This window comes from Boleophthalmus pectinirostris, unplaced genomic scaffold (genome assembly GCF_026225935.1).
Source record: "Boleophthalmus pectinirostris isolate CB_2022bp ecotype Guang Dong unplaced genomic scaffold, ASM2622593v1 HiC_scaffold_1, whole genome shotgun sequence".
NCBI classification, from domain to species: domain Eukaryota; kingdom Metazoa; phylum Chordata; class Actinopteri; order Gobiiformes; family Gobiidae; genus Boleophthalmus; species Boleophthalmus pectinirostris.
In genome coordinates this window covers 38,069,229-38,096,714 of record NW_026570970.1, presented here as the reverse complement: position 1 = coordinate 38,096,714, position 27,486 = coordinate 38,069,229, and the positions used below count along the sequence as shown (strand labels likewise).

Genomic DNA, 27,486 nt, shown 5'->3' with positions numbered 1-27,486 from the left:
TGCCCTTGAGCAAGACAGTTTGACAATTTGCCTATTATTATTTTCATTTGCATATTACGACAGCACATAAACACTGTTGGTTATTGTTCCACTTGTGCTGCCACTGACATTTCAAACTCCATTTGTTAGATACTAAAAAACAGACGCAATACTGACTCCAACACCACAACAACACCACAAACGCCACAAACACCACAAACATACAAACACCACAACAACACCACAAACACCACAAACACGCAAACACCACAAACACACACAACACAAACACAAACAAACACAAACATACAAACACCACAAACATACAAACATACAAACATACAAACACCACAAACATACAAACACCACAAACATACAAACACCACAAACACCACAAACACCACAAACACCACAAACACCACAAACACACAACAAACACAACAAAACCACAAACACCACAAACGCCACAAACATACAAACACCACAAACATACACAAACACAAACATACAAACACCACAAACATACAAACACCACAAACATACAAACACCACAAACATACAAACACCACAAACGCCACAAACATACAAACACCACAAACATACAAACAAACACCACAAACACCACAAACGCCACAAACATACAAACACCACAAACAAACAAACAAACAAACACCACAAACGCCACAAACATACAAACACCACAAACATACAAACGCCACAACAAACACCACAAACACCACAAACATACAAACATACAAACACCACAAACATACAAACACCACAACAACACCACAAACATACAAACATACAAACACCACAAACACTACAAACGACACAAACACAACAAACACCACAAACATACAAACATACAAACACACAACATACAAACAACACACAACACAAACATACAAACACACAAACACCAAACATACAAACACCACAACAACACCACAAACGCCACAAACAAACACCACAAACATACAAACACCACAAACGCCACAAACACCACAACAACACCAACGGCGTAAATGCCGCAAACATCACAAACATACAAACACCCGCAATTGGGAACAGTCAAGCAGAAGTAAACAACAAGGCCAAAAATTCAAGTTAATGCATCTGATATAAAAATGTATTGAACAGATACATATGTACTCTAGTTTATGAAACTGTTGACCTTTTTTCTGTTCCATTTTTGGTTCTAAAGTTCCATATGTTTTAAACAGACCATGTATGAAACATGGAACAAAAATTATTTCCCAAATTTCAATGACCTGCAAATCATGTCAATAAATGGATGTATTTCATCATATCTTGTGTTATTCCATCTTTGAACTGTTGATGAAGGAACATGATTAAAAAATATATATATATTTAAAATGATAAAAATTAGCTTGGAAGGACTGACATATTTTATAGAAATAGTTTCCTTTCTTTTTGAAGTAATATTAAAGTATTCAGAAGAAAAAAGTTGACAAATGATACAAAATCCTGCACCTTCTACTTGTTTGTACAATTTTCCCTCCGTTACTTTTCCCTCCGTTACCATGACCTTTCTTCATAAAAAATCTCATGAGTCAAAAAGTAAGAGGTTTTTCAACCTAATCTTGTACCATATGGTAGAAAACTATATGAAGCAAATATTCAAACCAGTTTGTTAAGGATATGGAAGTGAGAACCAAGAGTTATCACTGTTTGGATTTATTGCCCAAAAAGTGCTGCATATTTTCATTCCCTCCATTACCGACATGAGTTTTTTAAATTTTTTGTCAACAACTTGAAAGAATATCACAGGTTTAACTTGACCCTGTTGGAGTGTAACTCTTTCCTACATTCTGATACTTTACTTATTTCAATAGTCCCTCTAGTTTCTGAATAAGAGACATTTGAATGTCAAAAATCTGTTTCCCTCCGTTACCACTTGACCGGACCCAAATGCCATCAACATAGCAAACACTGCAAACACAGCAAACGCCGCAAACGCCACGAACATAAAAACATAAAAACATAAAAACACTTTCTTTAGACAATATACTGTGGTTTTCAACATTAAATGATAGTACTTTCATTAGGCCCGAGCCCCGACAGGGCGTAGGGCCTATTGCTTCCGCTCAGCGGAGCAAATGGGAAGGACATGCGCATGTCCGAATGCGACAAGACGACATGCAACTATGTCCTCGGTGCCCCCGGCACGAACAGCAGTATCCCAGTAACCCACGCCCAAGGCCTGGCTCATATTTACTACTGCTAAAATGAATGGAAGTCAATGGAAGGCGATGGGTGACCTCGACGAGATGGCGAATGACGAGCGCGTCAGTGCCCGTCACTCACCAATGACCCCACGGTGACGTGGGGAAGGTCGAGAGCTTTCAAAAAACGTATAATATGTTGTTCTAAACTTTTCGGATATATTGTTTTTGCTAAAATTATTATTATTATTATTTTATTTTATTATTCTTCTGCTCTTTGAGCTCTAATTTGACCCCCTAAACACGTTCAAAAACTCACCAAACTTAGCACAATATTCAGAAGTGGCGAAAAATTCGATAAAATATAGGTTTCGTGCACGGGCATAAAAAAATGGCGACACAGCGCCACCTGGAAAACTCAAAATTTTGGCGTCTATGGGAGACGTCCCGGTCAACTTTGTCGTAGAGCCACGAAATTCGGTACACACATTCATCATGTGAAGACAAACAAAAAATGTTATTATGGCCACGCCCCCTGACAAACCAGAAGGCGGCCATCTTGGATTGAAATTTGAGTCCGCGTTTTCGCTGTCATTGCGTTTGAACGAACTCCTCTGAAGGCGCTTCACCCACAGGCCTGAAAATCACCGTACATCATCTAGACAAGTGGAACATCTAAAGTTAGCTGATTTTTTTTGATAACTGTCACGGTTTACGTGCAGCGAAGCCGCAAATTTCGGTAAAAATTTCGCCTAAATTCAAGGTGACATTATTTGTTCCTGTTCACACAGACTTAGTCCGATCGTGTTGAAATTTGAATCACTAATGTGTGATCTCAGTCTGAATATAATACACTATAAAACATATGAAAAGTGAACACTATAGCGCCCCCTACCATAGACATGAAACGTCAACATTGTCGGATCTGCACCAAATTTGGGAAGTAAATTCTATCCATGATTACGAGCAAAAAATTATATTATGGACATGATACCATTTTCACTGTTGGCCAGCAGGGGCGCAAAGACTCAAAAATTTGGCGCCTATGGGAGACGTCCCCGTCATCTTTGTCATAGAGCCACGAAATTCGGTACACACATTCATCATGTGAAGACAAACAAAAAATATTATTATGGCCACGCCCCCTGACAAACCAGAAGGCGGCCATCTTGGATTTACATTTCAGTCCACGTTTTCGCTGGCGTTGCGTTTGAACGAACTCCTCTGAAGGCGCTTCACCCACAGGCCTGAAAATCACCGTACATCATCTACAGAAGTGGAACATCTAAAGTTAGCTGATTTTTTTTGATAACTGTCACGGTTTACGTGCGACGAAGCCGGAAATTTCGGTAAAAATTTCGACGAATTTCAAGGTGACATTATTTGCTCCTTTTCGCACAGACTTAGTCCGATCGTGCTGAAATTTGAATCACTAATGTGTGATTTCAGTCTGAATATAATACACTATAACACATATGAAAAAACACTATAGCGCCCCCTACCATAGACATGAAACCTCAACATTATCAGATCTGCACCAAATTTGGGAATTAAATTCGAATAATGCCTAGAAGCAAAAACTTATATTACTGACATGGGCATTTTTCATGGTTGGCCAGCAGGGGGTGCAAAGAACATTTAATGGCGCACTATGTCATTTTTCCTTTTGCGAGTGCGACTTTGCTGGTACGGCGTTTGCGGGCACGGCGTTTGAGGGATGCGCCGTTTGCGGTGCGCTGTGATTGCGGGCGGGGCGTGGGTTGGGCGAGGCCGTTCGACGCCGCTTGCGGCTTTAATTTCTATTCTTGTGTGTGTTATCTGTGTGTAATCCTCAGTGGTGCAGTAGGTTCATACTGTCCATGTGTGTACTAGTCTGAGGCTCCGTTCACACTGCAGCCTGAAGTGACCCAAATCTGATTTTTTGGCCTCTATGTTCCTGTATCTGATCTTTTAATGACAGTCTGAACCACACAGATCTGATTTTTTCAAATGTGACCCAGGACACTTGGATATGTGCTCCTAAAACTGATACATATCTGATCTTTTGACATGTGACTTCAGTCTGAACGGCCAAAGTGCATTCATCCACCTACACGTTATCAACAAGACACAAATGTACACAAACGTTCTTCTCGTTATACGAAAATTGTTCATGAACTCCGTGTCACTGAAGTGAAGCACATCACCACTCACCACTCTTGGCTCCGTCTCCACATCCACACGTTCCTTTCAACGCTCTGTCCCTAAAAACACCACGACCAAAAACCTCATCCTTCTCCTTCTCAATCTCCTCCTTAAAATAAGTAAGTTGTTCATGTTCTGGCTCCGGTACGAGAGGAACTTTAAAATCTCCAGGTGCTCGATGCTGCGTCCATGTTTGCACAACTTGTGTAAACACAGAGACGCTCACTGTGGTTGACGTCGTCGTGTCTCCAGTGTCACATGTGGGACACTTTTGGGCCGTTTAATGTTCACACTGGAGTCACATACAAGTCACATTTAACTGGAAACGTGAACGACCTCGCAAAAACATCGGATTTCACAAAAAAATCCGAATTGAGCATTAAACCCTGCAGTCTGAACGTAGCTTTTGTGCTCTTCTACTTGTTCTGATTCAGTTCTAAATTGTTCTAAAGACATTCAGGAAATGTTCGGCTCTTTCCTGTCAACGGGAAAAATGAGTAAAGTTTACAACAGTGTGTGTGTTTGAGTGATTTGTGAAACACGTGTAAAGAATGTGTGTAGAGTTACTGCTGCTGCTGCTGACAGAACAGCTCTGATCAGCTCTGAGGACACACAACACACTATTACATCACACACTGTTTACACACTTTAACTACAACTCATCACTTCCACTACTACTGCTACTACTGCTACTGCTACTACTACTACTACTACTACTACTACTACTACTACTACTACTACTACTGCTACTGCTACTACTACAGCTACTACTACTACAGCTACTACTGCTACAGCTATACTTAAACTATTACTATATTTATACACACCAAGCTGGTCTTAAATCAGCACTGAACCACATCTGAATAACATGACATTTGACTAGACCAGGACTAAACCAAGACTAGACCAGGACTAAACCAAGACTAAACCAGGACTAAACCAGGACTAAACCAGGATCAAACCAGGTCTGAACCAGAACTAAACCGAGGCTTGTCTCTTTTGCTCAGCAGGGCGGGCGTGGTCAGGACTTGGATGGGAAACACTGGGGATACAAGAGGTTTGGGCCGAGCGATATGCAGCAAAAAAATACAGCTCAGTATATTTTTCGATATCTCGATATATGATATACGTGTCGATATCTGCACAGGAAAACTATCCCCCCAAAAACTTCTGCAAAAAGAAACATGCCAAATTCCACAAAGTCTTTTTTACTGAAGTGTAAAGAGGCACTTCATGCAGGAACAAAGGACATCTGTGACATTTTTTTGTTTACAATAATATACATAATTTAACTGTAAAATGAATCAAGGAATAATACACGTTTCCTTCTTTTCATTCACAAATAAAACAACTCAACTCAGCTCAAACTCATCTTTGCATTAAGTCTGTAATCGTACGATAACCAGAACCATGAGCTCCTTCAGCAGAAGAAGCTCAGGAGGTTTTTTTATTTTAATAGATCCATGTTCCTCACCAGCGTAAAGAGCTCTGAGCTATCCCACAATCCACTGCAGCTCTCAGGTCTCCCACAATCCACTGCAGCTCTGAGCTATCCCACAATCCACTGCAGCTCTCAGGTCTCCCACAATCCACTGCAGATCAAACCCAAAGATTCTAAACACTATTGTACAAGTTCTTCTGCAGCAGATTATTCATTAAAATCTTCTGCATAAATAAACTTTACAACATATAAACAGAACGACTCTAGAGCCTCATCAGCTGTTTGACATTATAATGTGTTTAATGCAGCTTTGACACATTTGTTTATGTTTTACCGAAACAAAACTTAAAACCACATGACTCATTTGCATAAACTATAAGCTCTGAATCTGAAGCTCTCAGAATCAAACAAGTGACACGGCAAAATCAGAATTATAGTATTATATATATATATATATATATATATATATATATATATATATATATATATATATTTTTTTTTTTTTTATTAATTTATTTATATATTGATTTATTTATCTATATATACACATGATATGTCAGAATCTATTTTGTGTTTAAAAAATATCTCAATATATTTTAAATATCACGATATCACCACCTCTACCAGGTTCACCCACGTTGCCTAGTATGAGTGTAGTGTGTGTGTGTGTGTGTTGGTGGTTAGAGGGGCAGATGGCATAGATTAGCCTCACTTCTGTCAGTCTGTCGAAGGGCAGCTGTGGCTACAGTTGTATCAGCACCACAGTGAGAGGAGTGAGTGAACAATGTTGTGAAGGACTCTGGGTGTGCTGAAAGACGCTATCAACCCAAGAACCAGGTCAAAATCCAGGACTAAACCAGATCTAAACCAGATCTAAACCAGGTCTAAACCAGAACTAAACCAAGTCTAAGTCAGACCCTGAATGTGAAAAAGTCCAGAGAGACAGAGAGTCGTAAACAGGAAACTCCATAAAACAATGTCCATTTCACTGGACACAATCTGACCAGAGTCTTATCAAAAATGTGTCTAAAAACAGAACTATCCCACAACACCACACCCTCCTGTGTGTCAGATACCTTCCCTGTGTGTCAGATGCCCTCCCCGTGTGTCAGATGCCCTCCCCGTGTGTCAGATGCCCTCCCCGTGTGTAAGTTGCCCTCCCCGTGTGTAAGTTGCCCTCCCCGTGTGTCAGATGCCCTCCCCGTGTGTCAGATGCCCTCCCCATGTCTCTCTGTGTCTTATTCTGTATAAAAGCTGCTGACTGTATTTTAGACGTCTACAAAACATGTTCTGAAACGTGGGATTCTAGGATTAGTTCTCCTGCAGGTTTGATCCTCTGTTCCCTCTTTCCAAACTCAGACTCTTTGTTTCTTTGGTTCAGTCTCGTGTTCTTGTGGAGTGTGTGGAGTTTGAACAGAGGAGGAAGTGTCAGTCTCTTTAAAACAGCACTTTCCCCATTCTCTCCTTCTACAAAAGTCCACTAAAACAATCCTGCTCCGACGCACTCAAACTAGTCTATGATGTATTTATTTATGCATTTATTTTATGTCAGATGCCCTCCCCGTCTCAACCAGTCACATTACAGTAACAGTATCGAGCAACGTGAGTGAAGACTTGAACTTAAAATCTGCAGTTAGGTCCAGCTAGTCCAGTTCAGTGTATTTATTAAATCTGTCCAAACTGATTTAAAGGTACATTACGTCAGGTTCCTTTACCTGCTCGTCTCCATGGAGATATTGTTGCTTTGCCTGAAATGTTCTACAGTATGTTATTCATTAATCCTTCCAGTCTGACCGTATCACATACGATACCTGGGAATATGTTTTATTGAACCTCGCAGAACTTTACAACCATAAAAAGTTCGCTCAGCGGTCGGTGGGTACTTTTTTTGCTATTTGGTCATGACATATGTTATGCACTAGAACACTTAGTGGTGTCCAAGTAATTGCCCAATGGCACAACAGCAAACAAAGCAGAGAGTGAACATGTCTGTCAACGATCAGTGTTGTTTCTGTGAGATGAACTTGCAAATTAAAGGTGCAATAAAAAATGCAAAGTTTGTATTTGACAAAGGAAGTCCAAAGGAGGAGAGCGTCTGCAATCTGCTATCACAACTCAGGTTGGTTCAGACTAGGGATGGGCATTCGATGAACTTTTCTTAATCAATCGTCGGAAGAATTAACGATCGATTATCGATTAATCATTAACGTTTTTAAAGTAAAATGATCATCATTATTATTACTATCTGCACTAATCTGCATAAATAAATTCAACTTTATGACATATAAACCGTAACGACTCTAGAGCCACATCAGCTGTTTGACATTATAATGTGTTTAATTCAGTTTTGTTCAAATCTCACAGAAACAAAACTTAAAACCACATCACTAATTTGCATAAACTAAGAGAAGATAAAACTCCAGCTCTTGTGTCGCTGATGTGGTTCAACTTCTGTTGGATTAAAAGACATGACTCAGGTGAATACAGGTCAGTGTGATCATATTTGTGTTTGTCAAAACCAGGACAGCGTACGGGGGGAGGGGGGCGGGGCCTCGTCATCCACATTGAGCGACTCTCACCTGGAAAAACTTTTTCCTACTGGACACAGAAACATATGTTCCTGCTTTATACACTGTGCACATGGACTCACACTTGTCCCGAACGCAACGGAAAGTGTGGAATTTCTTGTATAAGTCATCGTTAAATCCACATTTGTGCTTCGGTTCGTTACAGACTGACAGACTGTTTGTGTTTCGCTCCTTCTGATGCAGAGACACATGTACACACCTGTTTGGTGACGCTACACACAGCAACCTACATTCAATTTGTCGATTAAAATTAACGTAATCAATGAAATTCTTAATGATCAATTATCGATTAATCGACTAATCGTGCCCATCCCTAGTTCAGACCAACACACCACTTGAGTTTGACGTCATGACTTCACAGCTCACAGCTGATTGGTCGGTGCACGATCTACAACTTCTGGGTTCTTGCAAACTGTCTAGTGTATTGTGATTCCTGATCTAGTCACTGGAGAGAAAAGAAATTGAGTGGAGGCTCTGAGTGGAATTGTGGCTTTCCGAGCATATTTCCAGCATTATCCTACATCACACGCTGCATGATGATGTAGGGAATACGAGTGTCCAATAGGAACTTTGTTTCGGCCAATCTCATGTGCTTCGTCCATTTTGATTGGCCCAAACTTTGCCAAAGATTATAATGAGTCAAAACGTTCGATGCTCTGAGCATCTGTGTTTATAACAATTGAAAAAGTCGCTCTAAATGCAGATATTTCTCAAATAAATGGAAAATGACACATCTTGGTCTGTGTAATTGTGCATCTCTTGTTATTGTTATTTTCAGGTTTATTTGAGTCCAAAAGTCCAAATCCAAATGTAATAAAGCCCATGGAAATACAGGAAGTGATGTGGCTCTGTGTCCTGGACCTGACACCAGCTGTTTCCACGACTGACACCAGGAAAGTCATGGGGACAATGCACTTTTATTTTTTGTTTTGAGGCAGTTCATTTACAGACTTGATATTTTGCACATTTGTAGATAAGGCTCTAAATTAAACACTTTTATGTCCAAAAAAGTTGTTAATACATGTTTGCTGTGTGTTTGTATGAAAGAGTGTGAGTTTTGTCATTTGTATTTCTGGTCCTGTAGTTTTTATTTCAGTCATATGACACAACTCCAGCAGCAGATTGTGAAATAACAGATTGCACTGAAAAAAAGAGGATGTCTAACACTTCATTAGAGGTAAAAGTGGAAGTTTTAACAGCAAAATTAAGAAAAAAAAAAAATCCAGTCAAAATGTACTAACTAAGGTCTGGAAGTTATCGGCTTAATCAAACAGCAGGTCACGGGTCAGGTCTGTGGAAAAGCGATTCTGTTCACGGTAATAATTCACGTTTATCTGGTTAAATAAGTTCATGAAGACCGAGGGAGGGCATCTGACACACAGATACGTGGAGGATCCTGCTTGTTTAGTCTTTTGTTTACTCTGATCAGATTTGTAGATTCTGTAGATTGTGATTTGTGCCTCTGGATGTTTCCTCTAAAATTTTTCAGGAAAGGTTCTGAAAGCAGAAGCTCCACACCGGACTGAAGACGTCGGCATTTTCTTTTTGAATCGTTTGTTGGACTGAGTGAGACTCTTCTGGTCTGAAACAGAGCGTGACTGTGAGTTTGGACGTGAACTTGTGGAGGAGAGACCGGAGCGAGCACGTCTCAGATCTGCTGTAGGCCAATACCAGACCTGCTCCAACCTGTGACTCCTCTGAACACGGAGCGAGGGAGGAGAGAAGAGGGAGAGAGGGGGAGGGAGGGAGGAGAGAGAGGAGAGAGGGAGGAAAGGGAGAGAGAAGAAACAGAGGGCGGAGATGGGGTAGAGAGAGAGGGATGAGAGGGTGATGAGAGAGAGAGGAAAGGGGGAGGGAGAAGAGAGAGGGATGAGAGGAGAGAGAGAGAGGGAAGAGGGACGAGAGGGAGAAGGAGGAGAGAGAGGAGAGGGAAGAGAGAGAGAAAGGAGAGGGGTAGAGAGAGAGGGAGGGGAGTGAGAGGAGAGATGGGAGAAGAGAGGGAGAGGGAAGAGATAAGAGAAGCAAAGGGAGGAGAGCGTGAGAGAGAGGGAATAGAGGGAGAAGAGACATAGGGAAGGAGGGGGGTAGAGAGAGAGGGAGGAGAGGGAGGACAGAGAGGGAGAAGAGGGGTAGAGAGAGAGGGTGGGAGGGAGAGGAGAGAAGGGAGAAGAGAGGGAGAGGGAAGAGATAGGAGAGACAGAGGGAGGAGAGAGAGAGGAGAGGGAAAAGAGGGAGAGGAGGGGATAGAGAGAGAGACGAAGGAGAGGCAGAAGAACAAGAGGAAAGGGGGCGGGAGGAGAGGGAGAAGAGAGAGAGGGAGGAAAGAGGGATTAGAGGGAAGAGGGAGAGAGGGAGGAGAGTGAAGAGGGAAAAGACAGAAAAGGAGGGGAGGGAAAGGAGAGGGGGAGGAGAGAAAGAGAGGGAATAGAGGGTGAGAAGAGAGAGTGAGAGGGAGAAGAAGGAGAGAAAAGAGACACGAAGGAAAGGTAAGAGGGAGAGAGAGAGGGAAGAGAGGGAGAGGGAAGAGATAGGAGAGGCAGAGGGAGGAGAGAGAGAGAGGGGGGAAGAGAGGGAGAAGAGGCATAGGGAGAAGGGGGGGTAGAGAGAGAGAGGGAGAAGAGGAAGGAGAGGTAGAAGAGGGAGAGGAGAGAAGGGAGAAGAGAGGGAGAGGGAAGAGAGAGAAAGGGAGAGAGAGAGGAGCAAGAGGAAAGGGGGAGGGAGGAGAGGGAGAAGAGAGAGAGTTAGGAAAGAGGGAGGAGAGGGAAGTGTGAGAGAGGGAGGAGAGGAGAGGGAAAATAAAGAAAGAGAGGGAGAGGAAAGCGGAGAGGGTGAGCAGAGAGAAGGAGAGCGAGGAGAGGGAAGAGAGTGAGAGGAAGGAGAAGAGAGAGCAAGAGGGAGGAAAAGGAGAAAATAGAGATAGGGAGGAGAGGGAAGAGGGGGAAGAGAGAGGGAGAAGGAGAGAAAAGAGGCAGGGAGGATAGGGAACAGGGAGAGGGAGGGAGGGAAGGAGGGAGGAGAGAGAGAGAGCCAATGCCACTCACCGCAACAGACCTGCTACAACCTGTGTGATCATTTAATACAGAGAAAGAGAGAGAAGAAAGAAAGAGTGAAGAAAGAGTGAAGAGAGAGAGAGAACGGAGAAAGAGAACCAATGCCATTTACCAAGAACACACCTGCTTCAACCTGCAACCACTTTAATACAGAGAGAGAGAAAGAGAGGGAGAAGGAGAGAAAGAAGGAGAGAGAGTGGGGGTGGGGATGTGAGGGAAGAAGCAAAAGTGAAAGTTTGGGTGGGACCAGTTCAACAGAGATTCAGATTTGACAATGACACAAACGCAAGTGAAGGGAGAGAAACTGGTTTGCAGGAAAAAAAAAAAAAAAAAATCAATCGAGAACACGGAGGGGTGAAAGAGGACAAGAAGGAGAGAGAGAGAAGGAGAAGGGGATGTGAGGATAGACGGGAAGAGAGCAGAGAAAGAGGGGGGTGAGGTGAGGAGATGTTTTGACATGATGAGTTCTTGTGATGTGAAGTCATTAAATAAACTTCGACAGATTTGTGTCGTGAGAAAACAACCCGACTGAGAAATCTGACGTTTATGAGAAACACACAAACACATCCAAGAAAAAACACAACCAGAACCACAACCTGAACCTGCAACTGCTCTGGAGTGAGGCCTGTTGATCAGACGAACAGTAGATCTGGGGTCAGTTTTCATTTCATTCGTATACATGCACATCAGTATCCCAGTTATTTTCCATATCCCGGTTCTGACAGTATTCGGGTTACTGTGTTTACATGTGCACTGAGAAACATATTATACATATATATACATACTCATATCCATGTATATATGATCAAATGGAGGATCCCGGTTTCTTGACATAATCTTACAAATGCACAAGGGCAAAAATGAACTTAAATCAATTTAATAAACCAGAAAAAAACAAACCGTGAGCTCCTTTAGCGTCAGAATCTCGGGAGGTTTAACCAGCGTGAGGAGCTGTGAGATATCCCACAATCCACTGCACACATCAAACCCAACAGATTCTTCATTCAAATCTTCTGCATTCATTAATTTTACGACATATAAACCACTATAGATCCACATCAGCCTGTTTGATAATATAATTCAGCTTTGATCATATTTGTTTATGTTTTACAGAAACGAAACTTAAGACCACATGACTTATTTGCATAAACTGTTAGAGGTGATGAAAACAGCTGCTCCTTGGGCCACTGATACGGTTCAGCTTCTTTCGGACTAAAGGACATAACTCAGTGGATTATGTGTGTTCTTTTTGTGACAGAAGAGGTGCTAACGACAACACGGTGGCTGAGTGGCTAGCACTCATGCCTCACAGCAAGAAGGTTCTGGGTTTGATCCCCGGGTCACCCAGGCCTTTCTGTGTGGAGTTTGTGTGTCTTTCCCTGTGTGTGGATGGGTTTCCTCCGGGTGCTCCGGCTTCCCCCATCAACCCAAAACCTGCTCCAGGTCTCCAGAACACTTGATAGTCAAGGTCAGTTAAATACAGTCAATTCAATCATTGTGTCCTTAGGCAAGACACTTCACCCACATTGCCTAGTATGAAAGTGTGTGTGTGGTGGACGGAGGGACTGATGATGCCAATTGGCATGGCAGCCGTTCTTCTATCAGTCTGCCCCAGGGCAGCTGTGGCTACAATAGTAGTTTACCATCACCAGGTATAGAGTGAATGAATAATGCTGTGTAAAGTGACTTTGGGGACAAAAAATGTCTGTAAAAAAACACTATATAAATAAAGACTTACTTACTTACTGATGATGGTGAGTCTGTTCTGTGTGTATCGTAGGAGATAGTTCATGTTTTAGCTTTTCAGCGATCACACGAGTGCAAGTCGTACGAGTGCAGTGTGTCTACAGGTTTAGTGCAGCTTTTTATTCTACGGTCATTTCACTCATGTGGTCACTTTATTTATGTTGGTCACTTTATTTATGTTGGTCACTTTATTTATGTTGGTCACAACTTTATGTTGCAGTAACCGGGATACTGCATTTACATGTCACAGTATCCCAGTTACTATCGGAATAAACCACCTACAGTATCCCAGTTTCTAATAACCGGGATACTGAAACCAGGGCACTGCATATACATGCACCATCAAGAAACCAGGAAACTGAAAAAACCTGATCATAACCAGGATACTGATGTACATATATACACACTCACTGTGTGGACTTTTCCTTTTGCACTAGTGGAAGTGTTTGTCATTTTTCAGCATATAATATTTACTTCATTATTCCATCACAGCAATGCAATTAATTATGACAATGATTTATATACCATATTTTCCGCACTATTAGGTGCTCTGGATTAGAAGACGCACTGTCATTAAATGGTCTATTTTCGAACTTTTTTCACAAATAAAGCACGTGGGACTTTAAAGGAAACCCAACAGTGTGATGGGTGAGTGGTTTTGTTTGTTTGTGGCGTTCACGGTGACTCTGGGCTTTGTTCAGTTGTGGCGTGTAGGAAGGGTGCTGTCGGAACTGTCGTGCTGTCGGGACCAACGGATTGTCGGCGTGTTCGCAGTGACTCAGTTGTTCAGTCGTGTCTAGAAGTGGCACATTGCACTCGCTTTTTCGGTTCGTTCCTCCGTTCTGTTCCTCGTCGGTGTGGAGTGATGAGTGTGTCTGTGTGGTCGCTGTTTGCTCCATGTGTGTTTGTGTGTTCTGTGGGTGGTGCAGCTTTGTAGTTTACTGAAGTCGTGCTGGGACACCCGAGTGTATAGTTCATGTATAGGGCTCTGGATTGTGGTTTGATGGGGTTAGAGGCTTAAGAGTGCGTCTAATAGCCCAGAAAATACTGTTTATTACTTAATTTATTTACATGAATATGACCTCTAACTTAAAAAAATATAAAAAATTGTAACAATAGACGCAAGAATCTCAGACTTTCAGTCATTGTGCAATTCATACTGGGAAGGATTTTCTGAAAAAGTGAGCATCAAACCTCCATGTTTGTTTTCCCAGTGGGATGTGTCTATTGACAAAGTCGATCTTTTCAAGTCTTTTGAACCATTTCACTTTTGTTTCTGCTTCTGATATTGTCATATTTTTGTTTTGAAATTCGGACATCGTAATGGTGTGGTTGTTGGATCCTCACAGTGGAAAACGGCTCGAGAAATGTGTTTGCGAACTCCATAGATGCAAAAGTCAATCAGATGTGTGTGACTCCAAACCTCCATTCAAACTGTTTCTCTTCCCAACGGAACTGAAAATAGTGAAAGGTGAAGGTGATGGGCAGGATTGATCCACAGGAAGAACCAAAAAGGAAAACTTTGACTGCCTAAACCAGTGGTGCTCAATACGTCGATCGTGATCTACCAGTCGATCGCCAAGGTGGTGTGGGTAGATCGCCGTGTCTCGTCTCGGACTCGCGTTTGGACTCGGTCTTGTCTCTCACTCAAGGTCTGACACTCAACAAGTGTGATCATATTTCATTACGGTCGCTGCTGTTGGTAATAAACTTGTAGCGGGTGCAGGAGCGTGTGGGGCGTCTCAGTGCAGCCTGTGCGCTCATTTGAAACCCGCGGAGACTCTACGGCGCATCACAAACACACACGCTCCCTATGCACGGCTCGTCTGCGACAGCGTGTGCCCTCGTGTACCAGCGTGCATCACAGGGCAGGTTCAACTTCCTAAACATCCTACCTGTCCATCTGCCTCACGTCAGCACGCCGCCCCTCGCCTTTTCACGCTCTCGCTCCTTCCTGCGTACAGCGAACACAAGCCCCTCCCACAGTGCGGCTGATTAGAAGAGCAAGACCAAACGTGAAGCAAAAACCAGTCTAAATTTGTGTTCCAGTGTTGGCACAAAGCAGGTCTACAGCATAGAGCGGATCTACAGAACAGACCTACTGCCACATTTGGCTGAAGTTTGTCTAACAAAAGTGACAAATGCATCTGTGTTTGTCACGATGTGTGTTTTGGTTTGGTAAATGTGCAGAGGCTGGTAAATATCACTGCAAAACCAGAAAAGAATGAAACTCCAGTTTGGAACTTTAAACAACAGGTTTAAAAATCTTCCTTCACTTTTTTCACAGTTTTGTGTAAAGTGCCAGAGGAAGTTCTCTTAAAGAAGAGGTTCTCAAACTGTGGGGGAGGCTCCAAAAAAGGGGCACAGAGTGTTTCAGTGCAGTTTGCTTGACTTTGTATTAGGTAGATCATTATGACTTGGTCATTTTGTAAGTAGCTCACAAGCTGAAAAAGTGTGAGCACCTCTGGTCTAAATCATCCCGAGTTTGCAGCGAACATTGTGTGTGTGTGTGTTTGTTTGTGTGTGTGTGTGTGTGTGTGTTTGTGTGTTTGTTTGTTTGTGTGTGTGTGTGTGTGTGTGTGTGTGTGTGTGTGTGTGTGCAGTCCTTACATAACTCTGGACTATTTCAGACGCTGTTTTATTGTTTCCTGTTGTTAATTATCAGAGATTAAAACAACAAATTTCCTGAAGAGACTTCCTGAGACAAAAACAAAGATTATTAAAAGATCAGCTGCTCAACCCCCTGTGAAAATGTTAGAAGGTTTCCGGTTCAACTCCCGGGTGTCTCTGTGTGCAGTTTGCATGTTCTCCCCATGTCTGGGTGGGTTTCCTACTTCAATCCAAAACATGTACAATGGATACTTCACAGTGACATCACTGTGGATGTGTGCTACATGTATTGCTATGGTGGAATGTTCATCAGTTACCAAGAAGGTAATAGATGTTTTTTTAAAACGGCAGAAAGTGCGACGATGTTGGGTAAACATCACTCCTGGTTCATGGTTTTCTCTGTGTAAATGTGTGTCGTATTCTCCAGCAGCTTCATAAATCTGCTCCATCACCAAATCTTCAACCAACAAACTCCACAAAGAATAAACATTCTTCATGAACAATTTATCCACAACTATCAAGAGAAGAAAGACCAGAACTTAAAGGAAACGACCACACATTAGTCACACACAGAACAAAACTAACTATATGGTCATGAATAAAACAGAAGGAACTTGTTCACTCAGACTCATTCTACAATTCAAATTATTATGAAGCTGCTGGAGAATATTTTGCCACAGAAAAGCATTAACCGGAAGTGACGTTTACTCTACATCACAGCACTTTCCCTTGTTTGAAAGAGGTTTATAGCAAACACTGTTCAAAAGTTTTTAAATCATCTGAAAACTCAAGAAAACCCAAGAAAATATACAAATTGGATTTAAAGAGCACATTTTCAGGAGCCTGTGATCAGTGCGAGAGTTCATGAGAGTGCTGTTTAGGAGGTTGGTTTTCAACTAAAAGCTGAGAGTGACGTGTGTGAGAGACTTTTTTAACAGTAACAATCATCTCTTCTGTTGTGTGTGTTACAATAAAGCTCAGATTAAAGTTTAGCTTGAGTAACAGCTTCAGACAGAGCAGTGCTTTCATTTAGCATCACACCCTCAGAGAATGTTGACCAAGACCAGCTCAAGCTCTGGAGATGGACTTTACTGGACGGGTCAAATGCAGGTGGAACCCAGAGACGCTGAGTGACGGGTCAAATGCAGAGGCACAGGAGTGGGCGGGGGAACGGGGGGCAGGATGGACACAAACAAACAGCCCTAATGAGGCACTCATTAGAGGCTCATTAAAAACACAAGAATCCACAGAGTTAGCAAAACATGTGACAGAGGACGCTCACAAGGCCTGGTTTAGACCTGGTGTAGACCTGGTTTAGTCCTGGTTTAGACCTAGTTTAGATCTGGTGTAGACCTGGTTTAGACCTGGTGTAGACCTGGTTTAGTCCTTGTTTAGACCTGGTTTAGATCTGGTTTAGACCTGGTTTAATCCTGGTTTAGACCTGGTTTAGTCCATGTTTACACCTGGTTTAGACCTGATTTGGTCATTGTTCAGTCCTTGTTTCTTTAGACCTGGTTGTCTAGTTGTTTAGTCCTAATTTAGTCCTGTGTAAATCCTGGGATAGTCCTGGTTTAGACTTGGTTTAGACCTGGTTTAATCCTGATTTTGTCCTGGTCTAGTCCTGGTTTATATCTGGTTTAGATCTGGTTTAGTCCTGGTTTAATCCTGGTTGTGTCCTGGTTTAGTCCTAATTTAGTCTTAATCCAGTCCTGCTTTAGTCCTAGGTAAATCCTGGTTTAGACCTGGTTCAGTCCTGGTTTTGACTTGGTTTAGTCCTGGTTTTGACTTGGTTTAATCCTGGTTTTGACTTGGTTTAATCCTGGTTTTGACTTGGTTTAGTCCTGGTTTTGACTTGGTTTAATCCTGGTTTTGACTTGGTTTAGTCCTGGTTTTGATTTGGTTTAATCCTGGTTTTGACTTGGTTTTGTCCTGGTTCAGTTCCAGGTCTATACATAACAGGAATCTGCAAGGCTTCTGAATCTGAAACTTTCTCAGCTGTAAAATTTTGGAAACATAAAACAAGTCCAGACAGATCTGAACCAGGACTAACCTGGTCTGAGCCAAGACTAAACCAGGACTAAACTAGGACAACACAAGACTAAAGCAGGACTAAAGTAGAACTAAACCAGGACTAAACCCAGTCTGGACCCGGTCTGGACCCGGTCTGGACCCGGTCTGGACCCGGTCTGGACCCGGTCTGGACCCGGTCTGGCTCTGTGGTATTGTGCAGCTCTTTTCTCTGTACAGTAGAATGTTGTTTGTTGGAGGATTCCCCAAAGTTTGGCTCGGACCCAAACACCAGACACAGGGACAAAAGGTTGTGGGTTAGACTCCTGATCTGTGTGCGTGTACTGCTGTGGCAGAGTGGTTATCCAGGGGGTTGTGGGTTAGATTCCTTGTCTTGCTCGGGGCAGTTGGACACACCCACATTCATTCAGACCTCACAGTTTGAGGTTAAACTCACAAACTTTCAAGAGGAGCGGTGGGATTTCTCTGGGGTTTTCACTGTCACACACAACAGATCACATCACAGTGTTTCCTTTTACTGTTTTAAATATGATATATTCACCCAAAACTATGGATTCAAATAGGTTTCACTTTCAATTTTGACACAGAGCACCACAACACATCAGTGTGCATCCCACTAATGAAACTCCTGCACACATATCAGGTTTGTGAAGTTGTACTGTTCACTTTTGTATCATCTTTTTGTGTATTTATGGAGAATTGGCATACAGTAGGCTTGTGGGTGGAGCCTTGTACTGCTAACTGGGGAAGTAACAATAACCAAACTATCCTGATATTGCATCATCAAAGTTCTCACAGTATCATCATGAACCATCACAAGATGTCGAATGACACACTTCTTTGTTTAAATGCATGTTTTACTGCAGCAACCATTAAAAAACAGACGAAACTACATAGACAGAGACTTTAAAAAACATGAAGAAATAACTGTTAAAAATCTTTCCTTCCTTAATTCTTTGGACTATGATACTAATATAGTCCCAGAGGTTTGTCAAGGCTTTTTATAAGGAAAAAAATAATTTCTTCAGTTCTGTAGTATCTCCACAATAAAGCAATAATACTGTATGAAATAAATATTGTAGTTGTGATTTACATATCATCACATCTCTGCTGCTAACTGTGAGGAGGGTTTGAAAAAGGCCCACTGGAGATCACTAGATTACTCAAACATGCATGGATGACTCTAAAACCTTTTCAATGACGTTAAGACATGTTATAAAGTAAAACTGTGTATTTCATTGAATTTTTATCAAGATTTTAATTTGTTTATCAAACAATCTCCAAACTCATATAATTGAGTTGAAATGATTTGTGTGCCGGTGAAAGAGAGGAGGTGGACGGGGCGCGACGACTGGAGTTTTGTGAGGATTCACGTGGGGCCCCCAAAAGCACTTGATTTCCTACAAACTGTGAGTTATGTGGAGCTACTGATTATCTCCATAAACTCTTGGCAAAGAGTATCACAGCAGGACTCACATCTGTCTCACTATTTAATCGAGATTTTTGCCGCTGGACTTGTTTTCTCGGCTAAAGTGTTTACTCATGTAAACAAACAACTCTGTGTGATGACGTCATTGGCCATGGCTTGGTTCTAGTCCTAGTGTGAGTCGCCCTAAAGCTTAACAAAATTTATTTTGAGATTTTTATAGATTTTTTTTTTTATATATAAGTAAGCATATTTATTTGATTTTTCAATGTGAGATAGTACACCAGCTGGATATAGAGTTTATTTTGGATACATTTATGTTTTTCTGCCTTATTTCATGTTCAAAGTTTATGTGATTATTTTTATGTTTAAACATTATAAAACTGCTCTAAGGTTCAGATTTGTAGCTGATATTTATTTTCAATTTGAAAGTTTTGTGTAAATTATCAAAAACAAAGTGTTTTTTGTTTTGTTTTGTTTTGTTTTTTTAGAAAGAAATGCTGAATACATTTATCATGTAACTAAATATAATCATTTGAGTAATTGTAATTTTAATATTGACCAAAATAATGGTGATAATATTTTTGTCCATAATCGAGCAGCACTAGTATAAAACTCCGAACAGTATATTAGCTCCTCTTCAGTCAACAAGTTTGGAAATTTGGAATCTATAATTGACAGTGACATTTCACAGCAGCAGATTGACTTTTTTGCAGAGCAGTGGGCGGGGATAGGGGGTAGGTGAAAACACATGCTTTTTAGCCCTGAAGCCTCAAATCCTCAAGTTTAATGCCACACTGTGTAACATTCCAGACAAAGCAGGAACACAGAGAGAAGTTCCGTAGTGCAGCTTTAGTGTGAGTGTGTGATGTGGTCATGTGGAGGTGTGTCTCTGACTCACAGACACACACTCAGCAAATAAAGGAGAGACGCATTCTACTGCACTCACTCTCCTCCAACTCTCCCTCTCCTCTATTCTACCTCTCCTATCCCTCCCTTTATTTCTCCCTGTCTCTCTCCCTCTCTCTCTTCTATTCTACCTCTTTTATATCCCTCTCTTTCTCTCTCCCAACTCCCTCTCTCAGTCTTTCAACTTGTCTCACTCCTTTTCTACTTCTTTTACACCCCCCACTTTCTTCCTTCCACCATCACTCCATCTCTTTCCTTTCTCTCTCTCTCTCTCTCTCCTTTATTCTGCCTTTTATACCTCCCCCTCTCTCTTTCTCCCTTCTACCCCTCCATCGCTTTCCCTCTCTTTTCTTCCTGTCTGTTCATCTCACTCCCTCTCTCCTCCCTGCTCTCTTCTTTCCCTTTTCTACTTTTTCCCTCTTTTATTTCTCACCCACTTAAGTCGCTATCTTCTCTCCATTCTTGATATTCCTCTCTTTCTCTCTCTTTCTGTCCCACTCTTTTTAGTCTCTCTTCCACTCCTCTACACCTCCCCCTCTCTAAACCTCTCTTCCCTGTCTTTCATTCCCTCTTTTCTCTCTCACTATCTCATCTGACTCCTCTCTTCTGTAGTCTTTCTTCCTGTCTTTCTCTTTTCCTAACCCTCTCTCCCTCTCTCCTTCCTCTCTCTCCTGCTCTCTCTCTCTCTCTCTCTCTCTCCCCCTCTCTTTCTTCCTGTCTCTCTCTTTCTTTAATAACCCTTTTTAACCTTTCATTTTTTGCCTGGAGAAACTTTAAATCCTGTCTGTGTCTGAGCAGATCTGTTCCCACACACGCCCAAATACTGCAAATACAAATACTGCAAATACAAATACTGCAAACACACAAATACTGCAAATACTACTATTACTGCAAACAGCAGTACTGCAAGTACTACCATTATTGCAAGTACTACCATTATTGCAAGTACTACTATTAACTACTATTACTACACCTTTACTACTACTACTACTACTACTACACTTATTATTACTACTATACTATAAACTATAAAACTACTAAACTATAAAAATTACTACTGCTGCTTCTGCTACATTATTATTACTACTACTATTACTGCTACTACTTCTACTACTAAGTCAAGTACTACTACTGCAAGTACTACAGCTACACCTTTACTACTACTACTACTACTACTACTACTACTACTTCTACTCTATTTACTATTACTACAGTTACAGTGCAGGAGGTCAGTGAGGAAGAAGTTGAAGTACTGTAAACGTATTCAAATCCGGTGGAGAGACTTGGAGGTCCTGAGCTGTACCTGAGCAGCACACTGTCACCTTTTTCACCTTTTGCTCTTTTGCTCTTTTAGTTTTTTGTGACTCTTTCTATTGTGTCCATTGAAGGCGAGTGTAGCCCCGCCCCCTCCGTCCCATTGGCTGTAATCAGATCCTCCATTCACACTCACAACAGTAACTAAAGCCGCACTCAGGAGCTTTGCGGGCCTGTCTGACCGGTTTGGGCCTGGGAACAATAATGATCATGTAGAGGATCACGCGTGTGTGGTAACCACGGCGACACACCCTCGTCTGCACAAGCCCCGCCCCCGCAGCTCCACGCGCTCCAGGAACACGCACAATCAACACATGCGAGTGCATCTACTGCAAAAAAGAGTACACAAAAGTGACTCTTGTGAGAGTTGAGTCTGGTCCCAGTGTTCCCTCCTCAAAAACACACCTGGAAGAAGTACTACAACTGCAAGTACTTCTACACTTCTAATTCTACAACTGCTACTATTACTGCTAGTGCTACTACTACTAATGCAAGTACTACTACTGCAAGTTTTACAACTATACCTTTACTACTACTACTACTACTACTACTACTACTCCTACTACTACTACTACTACAATTACTATTACTGTTGCGGCAAGAGCTATAAAAAATTCTACTTCCACTACTACTACAACTGCAAGTACTACTACACGTCTAGTACTATTGCAAGTACTACTATTACTACACCTCTACTACTACTACTACTACTACTACTACTACTACTACTACTACTACTACTGCTAGTAAAACTATAAAAATTACTACTCCTGCTTCTGCTACATTATTATTATTACTTCTATAATTACTACTATTACTGCTACTACTTCGACTACTAATGCAAGTAGTACTACTGCAAGGACTACAACTATACCTTTATTATTACTACTTCTGCTACTACTACTACTACTACTACTACTACTACTACTACTACTACTACTACTACTACTACTACTACTACTTGCTGTTGTGGCAACAACTATAAAAAATTACAATGGCAGTACTACTACACATCTAGTACTATTGCAAGTACTACTATGACTACACCTTTACTACTACTATTTCTACTACTACTACTACTACTACTACTGCACTTACTATTACTATTACTACTGCTACTATAACTATTAAAAATACTACTGCTGCTTCTACTATTATTATTATCACTAATATAATTACTACTACAAAACTGCTATTACTTCTACTACTACTGCAAGTACTACAACTATACCTTTACTACGACTACTTCTACACTGTTGCTACAACAACTATAAAAATACTACTCCTCCTGTTGCTACTACTGCATCTATTAAAATTACGACTACACTTACTACTACTGCTGTTTCTACTATTATTACTACTATTACAACAACAATAACAACTACTACTACTATTACACTTACTACTACTGCAACTATTAAAACTACTACTACTACTACTACACTTACTATTACTATTATTACTACTATTACAATAACAACAAGATGCTCTGTTCCACCTTGTGATCCTTTTACCTTTTACCCAGCTCTAAAATCATCCACTTGATTTTAGTGAAGTATGTGTAGTTTAAAAACACAGTGGAGTACTTCTTGTATTACCACATGACATGACAAGGTGGAGCAGAGTGTTTTCAGTTTGAGAAGTGTAAATGTGCAGGATTTGTGTGTTAAACATGTGTGAATAGAACAGATAAACAGAAGTGTGTGTCAGGTGTTTATGATGAGGAAACCAGATTAGAAGAGATGAGGACAGAGTCTTATGGGTTCTTTAACATAAGTATGATTTGTAGAAAAGAAACAATGTCACAGTCAAATTTTTGGATTTGTGTCCAACTTTTTATCTCAGTAAAATGTAAAACTTTCTTTGTCATGCTGTATAACGTGCGTATAATGAGCAGCTATTAAACAGGGCTGCTCCAGATAATGAACGAATCGTGACAAGTCCACTGCAAAAGATAATAGCAGTCCTTCAGCCGTAATTGTGTAAATGAAGGCAGATGTGTTTACTGTGGAACATTACAGACAAAGCAATCGCATCACCATGGAGACGAGCCGGTGTCAGACCCTCCCACCGCAAAAAGTGACACAGTGCAGCTTTAAAATCCATCAAAACCACAAACGTAATCAAGCAAAAACAAATGAAACCAGCTCCAAATACTTTTACTTTTACTTTTAATTGAGTCACTACTTTGTACTTCTACTTCAGTACTATTATTTTGAAGTAACGTTACTCACATTTTTGGATACTCTTCACCTCAAACAACGACACGCTTTAAAAAAAATCTCGTTTCGTCATCACAAACAGACCTGGAGTTGTGTTTTGGTTCGTTCACATGTTTAACACACAAATTCTGCACATTTATTTAGGCTGAGCTCTTCTCCCAAACTGAAAACACTCTGTTCCACCTTGTGATGTCACGTGGTGATACAGGAAGGAAGAGCTCCACTGTGTTTTTAAACTCCACGCACCTTCACTAGAATCAAGTGGATTATTTCAGCCCTGGAATTGTCAATCTCGACAGAACAGGAACAGAAAAGGAGCTGTTCACTTGAAAATCACAATTAAAAACTACAACTTCATGACATCACAAGGTGGAACAGAGCATTTGAAGCTTTGGAGACGTAGACAGACTGATTTTAAAGGCTTACTCAATGCACAGGGGTGGAGTTAGCAATTTGGGGGCCCTAGGTGAACTTGAGTTTGGGGCCCTCACTATAATGCACTGTTTTATTGTTGTTGTTGTTGTTTAGTTTTTTAAATATATTTATTGTCAGTTTTTTTCCCATTGTTCATGAGACACGTACATCTTTCTTTGAATTATAGTGGATTGGAAACTTGTCTTATTAGTTCAGTCGTCTACCAGATACCCAGAGCTGAAAGTAGTTTTATTTTTTACATTTTTGTTTACATCCATTCCGTATGATTATGATTCTGTTCAAATCATCCTCACGTGAAAGTGGAAATACTTTGACAGTTAAAAGAGATTTGACAATCAGGAACTATTTTAATTCCTGTTTAAAAGTAAACCACTCTAATTTAACATTTAATTGGTTATATATGTTTTATATAATCACACATAACTTCCAACCGTCCAACCGTAAACTCTTATTTTCCGCCATGCACTTTTTTCATTTATATTTCTGGTCCTGTAGTTTTTATTACAGCCTTATGACACAACTACAGCAGCAGATTGTGAAATAACAGGTTGTAGTGAAAAAAAAAAGATGTAAAACACTTCATTAGGAGAAACTAATTAAGAAAATAATCCAGGAGAAGACAAATGTTCTAAAATTGCCCTTAGTTCTGGAAGTGTTAAAGTCGTATTGAGAGAAAATCAAACTGCTCTGAGGCCTTGACCATTAGTGGCACTGAGGGTGATTGTTTGGGGCCTCTCCAGGTTCGGGGGCCCTAAACTGCCGCCTACTGTTGCCTAATGGTAGCACCGCCTCTGCTCAAACGTGTGAATGAAACAAAACACAAGTCCAGGTGAGATTTTGAGGAAGTAACATTAGATCGTGCCTTAAAGCTCACCAGAGTCCTCCTGCCTAACACTTTCAAAACCTTTAAAGGAGCAGTGTCCTTCGCTTTGCTTTCCCCGCGCCCTCACGTCTCGGTTCTTACCTGGAAGATGAGCACCTTGAAGTGGTTCCTCTTGAGCAGGTGCGCGTGGTTGTTCTCCAGGCGCTTCACCTGCACGGCCTGCTTATCCAGCCGCTCCTTCACCTCCTTCACGCCGCCGCTCATCTTCCGGGAGCGCTCCAGGAGCTTGTTGACGTTGTTGGCCGTGTTGAGGTGCGCCTTGGACAGCCGCGTCACGTCGCCCTGCACCGCTCTCACCGCTCCCTCCAGCTCCTCCTGACGCTGCTCCATGCGCTGCTGGTTCTGCTGCACCGACTCCATCATGTTCACCAACTTATCCAGGAGCGCCACCACCGTAATGGCGCTCACCTGGCCGCGCTCCGTGGGGCTGGCGGGGGCCGGGGCTCCGCTGTGGCCGCGCAGAGACATGCCCAGGCGGGTGAGAGTGCCCGTGGGAGTCGGGGAGGACGGAGCGGAGCCGGGGCTGAAGCTCGGCACCAGGATCTCGTCTCCGTCCGCGGGCTGGGGCTGCGCGGCGCCCGGGGTGGACTGCGCGAAGCCGGGCAGGTTGTGGGTGCTCCCTTGGGTGCTCCCTTGGGTGCTGCCGGTGTGTTCCTCTTCCATGTCGGCGGGCGCGGTGTGGGTGCTCGGTGCTCGGTGCGGGAGCGGAGCGGGTCTGAGCGCGCGCAGGTTGTTAGACTCTATAAAAGTCCTGACGCGCGTCCACGCCCCTCTCCGCGTCCACGTGTGCGAGGACGTGCACGCGCGCCCAACTTTTCCAAACACGAGGCGCAGGGGCGGGGAGGGGCCTGTTACCATGGAGACGCAGGCCGAGCCCAAATCACAGGGAAGAGTCAAAACAGAGAGAGAGAGAGAGAGAGACACGGGGAGAGAGACAGGAGAGAGGGAGAGAGAGAGAGAGAGAGAGAGAGAGAGAGAGAGAGAGAGAGAGAGAGAGAGAGAGAGACAGAGAGAGAGGAGAGAGAGAGAGAGAGACAGAGAGAGAGACAGAGAGAGAGAGAAAGAGAGAGAGACTGAGCGAGAAAGAGAGAGAGAGAGAGACACAGAGAGAGAGAGGAGGAGGGAGAGGGAGACGGAGAGAGAGAGGGGGAAAGAGAGAGAGAGACAGACAGAGAGAGGAGAGAGAGAGGAGAGAGAGAAAGAGGGGGGGGCAGAGAGAGAGCGAGAGGAAAGAGAGAGAGGAGATAGAGAGAGAGAGAGGGAGGAGAGAGAGGGAGGAGGGGCAGAGAGAGGGAGAGAAGAAAGAGAGAGAGGGAGAGAGAGAAAGGGGGGGAGAGAGAGACAGAGAGAGAGGGAGACTGAAAAGGAGAGAGAGAGAAGGGGGAGAGGGAAAGCGAAAAGGAGGGAGAGAGGGGAGAGGGAGGGGAAAGAGAGAGAGAAAGGCAAGAGCGAGGGAGGGAGTAAGGAAGAAGAGAGAAAGAAGAGTAATAGAGGGAGAGAAGAGGGATGGAGAGAGTGAGTTGCAGATAGAGGGAGATTTTGGACTCAGACCTCTGCTCTTCTCTTCTCGGTTTGGCCTCATCTCCACATTGTCATCTTCTCCTCTCATTCACTCACTCACTCTCCCTCTCTCTCTCTCTCTCTCTCTCCTTCTCCTTCTCTTCTGTCCCTCTCCCCTCTCTCTTCTTTCTACTTCTCTCTCTTCTCCTTCTCTCCTCCTGTCTCACTTCTGCCCTTCTCACTTTTTCTCTACTTGGCCCTGTCTCTTATCTCCCTCCTTCTTTCCTCCTCCTCCTCTCTCTCTCTCTCTCTCTCTCTCTCTCTCTCTCTCTCTCTCTCTCTCTCTCTCTCTCTCTCTCTCTCTCTCACCTCTCTTTCTTGGTTTGGCTCAGTCTCATCTCCACACTGTCATCATCATCTCCTTTTTCACATTCTCACTCTTCTGTCCTTCTCCCTCTACCCTTCTCTCCTTCTCCTGTCTCCTTCTCTCCTTCTCCTCTCTCCTCCTGTCTCCTTCTCTCCTTCTCCTCTCTCCTTCTCTCCTTCTCCTCTCTCCTCCTGTCTCCTTCTCTCCTTCTCCTCTTTCTCCTTCTCTCCTTCTCCTGTCTCCTTCTGTTTTGGTTTGGCTCTGTGTCTCCTCCACACTCTGTTCTTCTGTTCTTCTCTTGTCTCCTCTCTTGTCTCCACATGTGTCAGTCCAGATGTGGATTTTTTAAAACTGGTTTCACTTTTATCCAAACTAGATTCTAATTTTTTAAATTTTTTAGTATCGATACAAAAAAATGTGATTGACAGGACAGAAATAAACATTTTTCCTGAAGCTTTAGAACGATGTTTCTCTGTATCAGAACAAGTAGAAGACACACAGACCAGTACACACACATGCACCACTGACCATTACACACATGTAAGAGCAGAGGGAATAGAAAAGAAAGTACTACCATTTAAAGAAAGGAAGGAAGGAAGGAAATAAGTAAGTAAG

The 27,486-nt window shown here is 42.3% G+C and overlaps 1 protein-coding gene across 1 annotated transcript in view; it reads right to left on the bottom strand.

Moving 5' to 3' along the window:
* cavin2a (caveolae associated protein 2a) overlaps positions 1 to 25,736 on the bottom strand; it is a 66,560-nt gene extending 40,824 nt beyond the window's left edge. The window contains exon 1 of the mRNA XM_020927621.2: positions 25,086 to 25,736. Within this exon, the coding sequence (XP_020783280.2) occupies positions 25,086 to 25,667 (582 nt within the window). The 5' untranslated portion in view covers positions 25,668 to 25,736. The remainder of the gene's footprint in view (positions 1 to 25,085) is intronic.
* Positions 25,737 to 27,486: the final 1,750 nt, after the last annotated feature.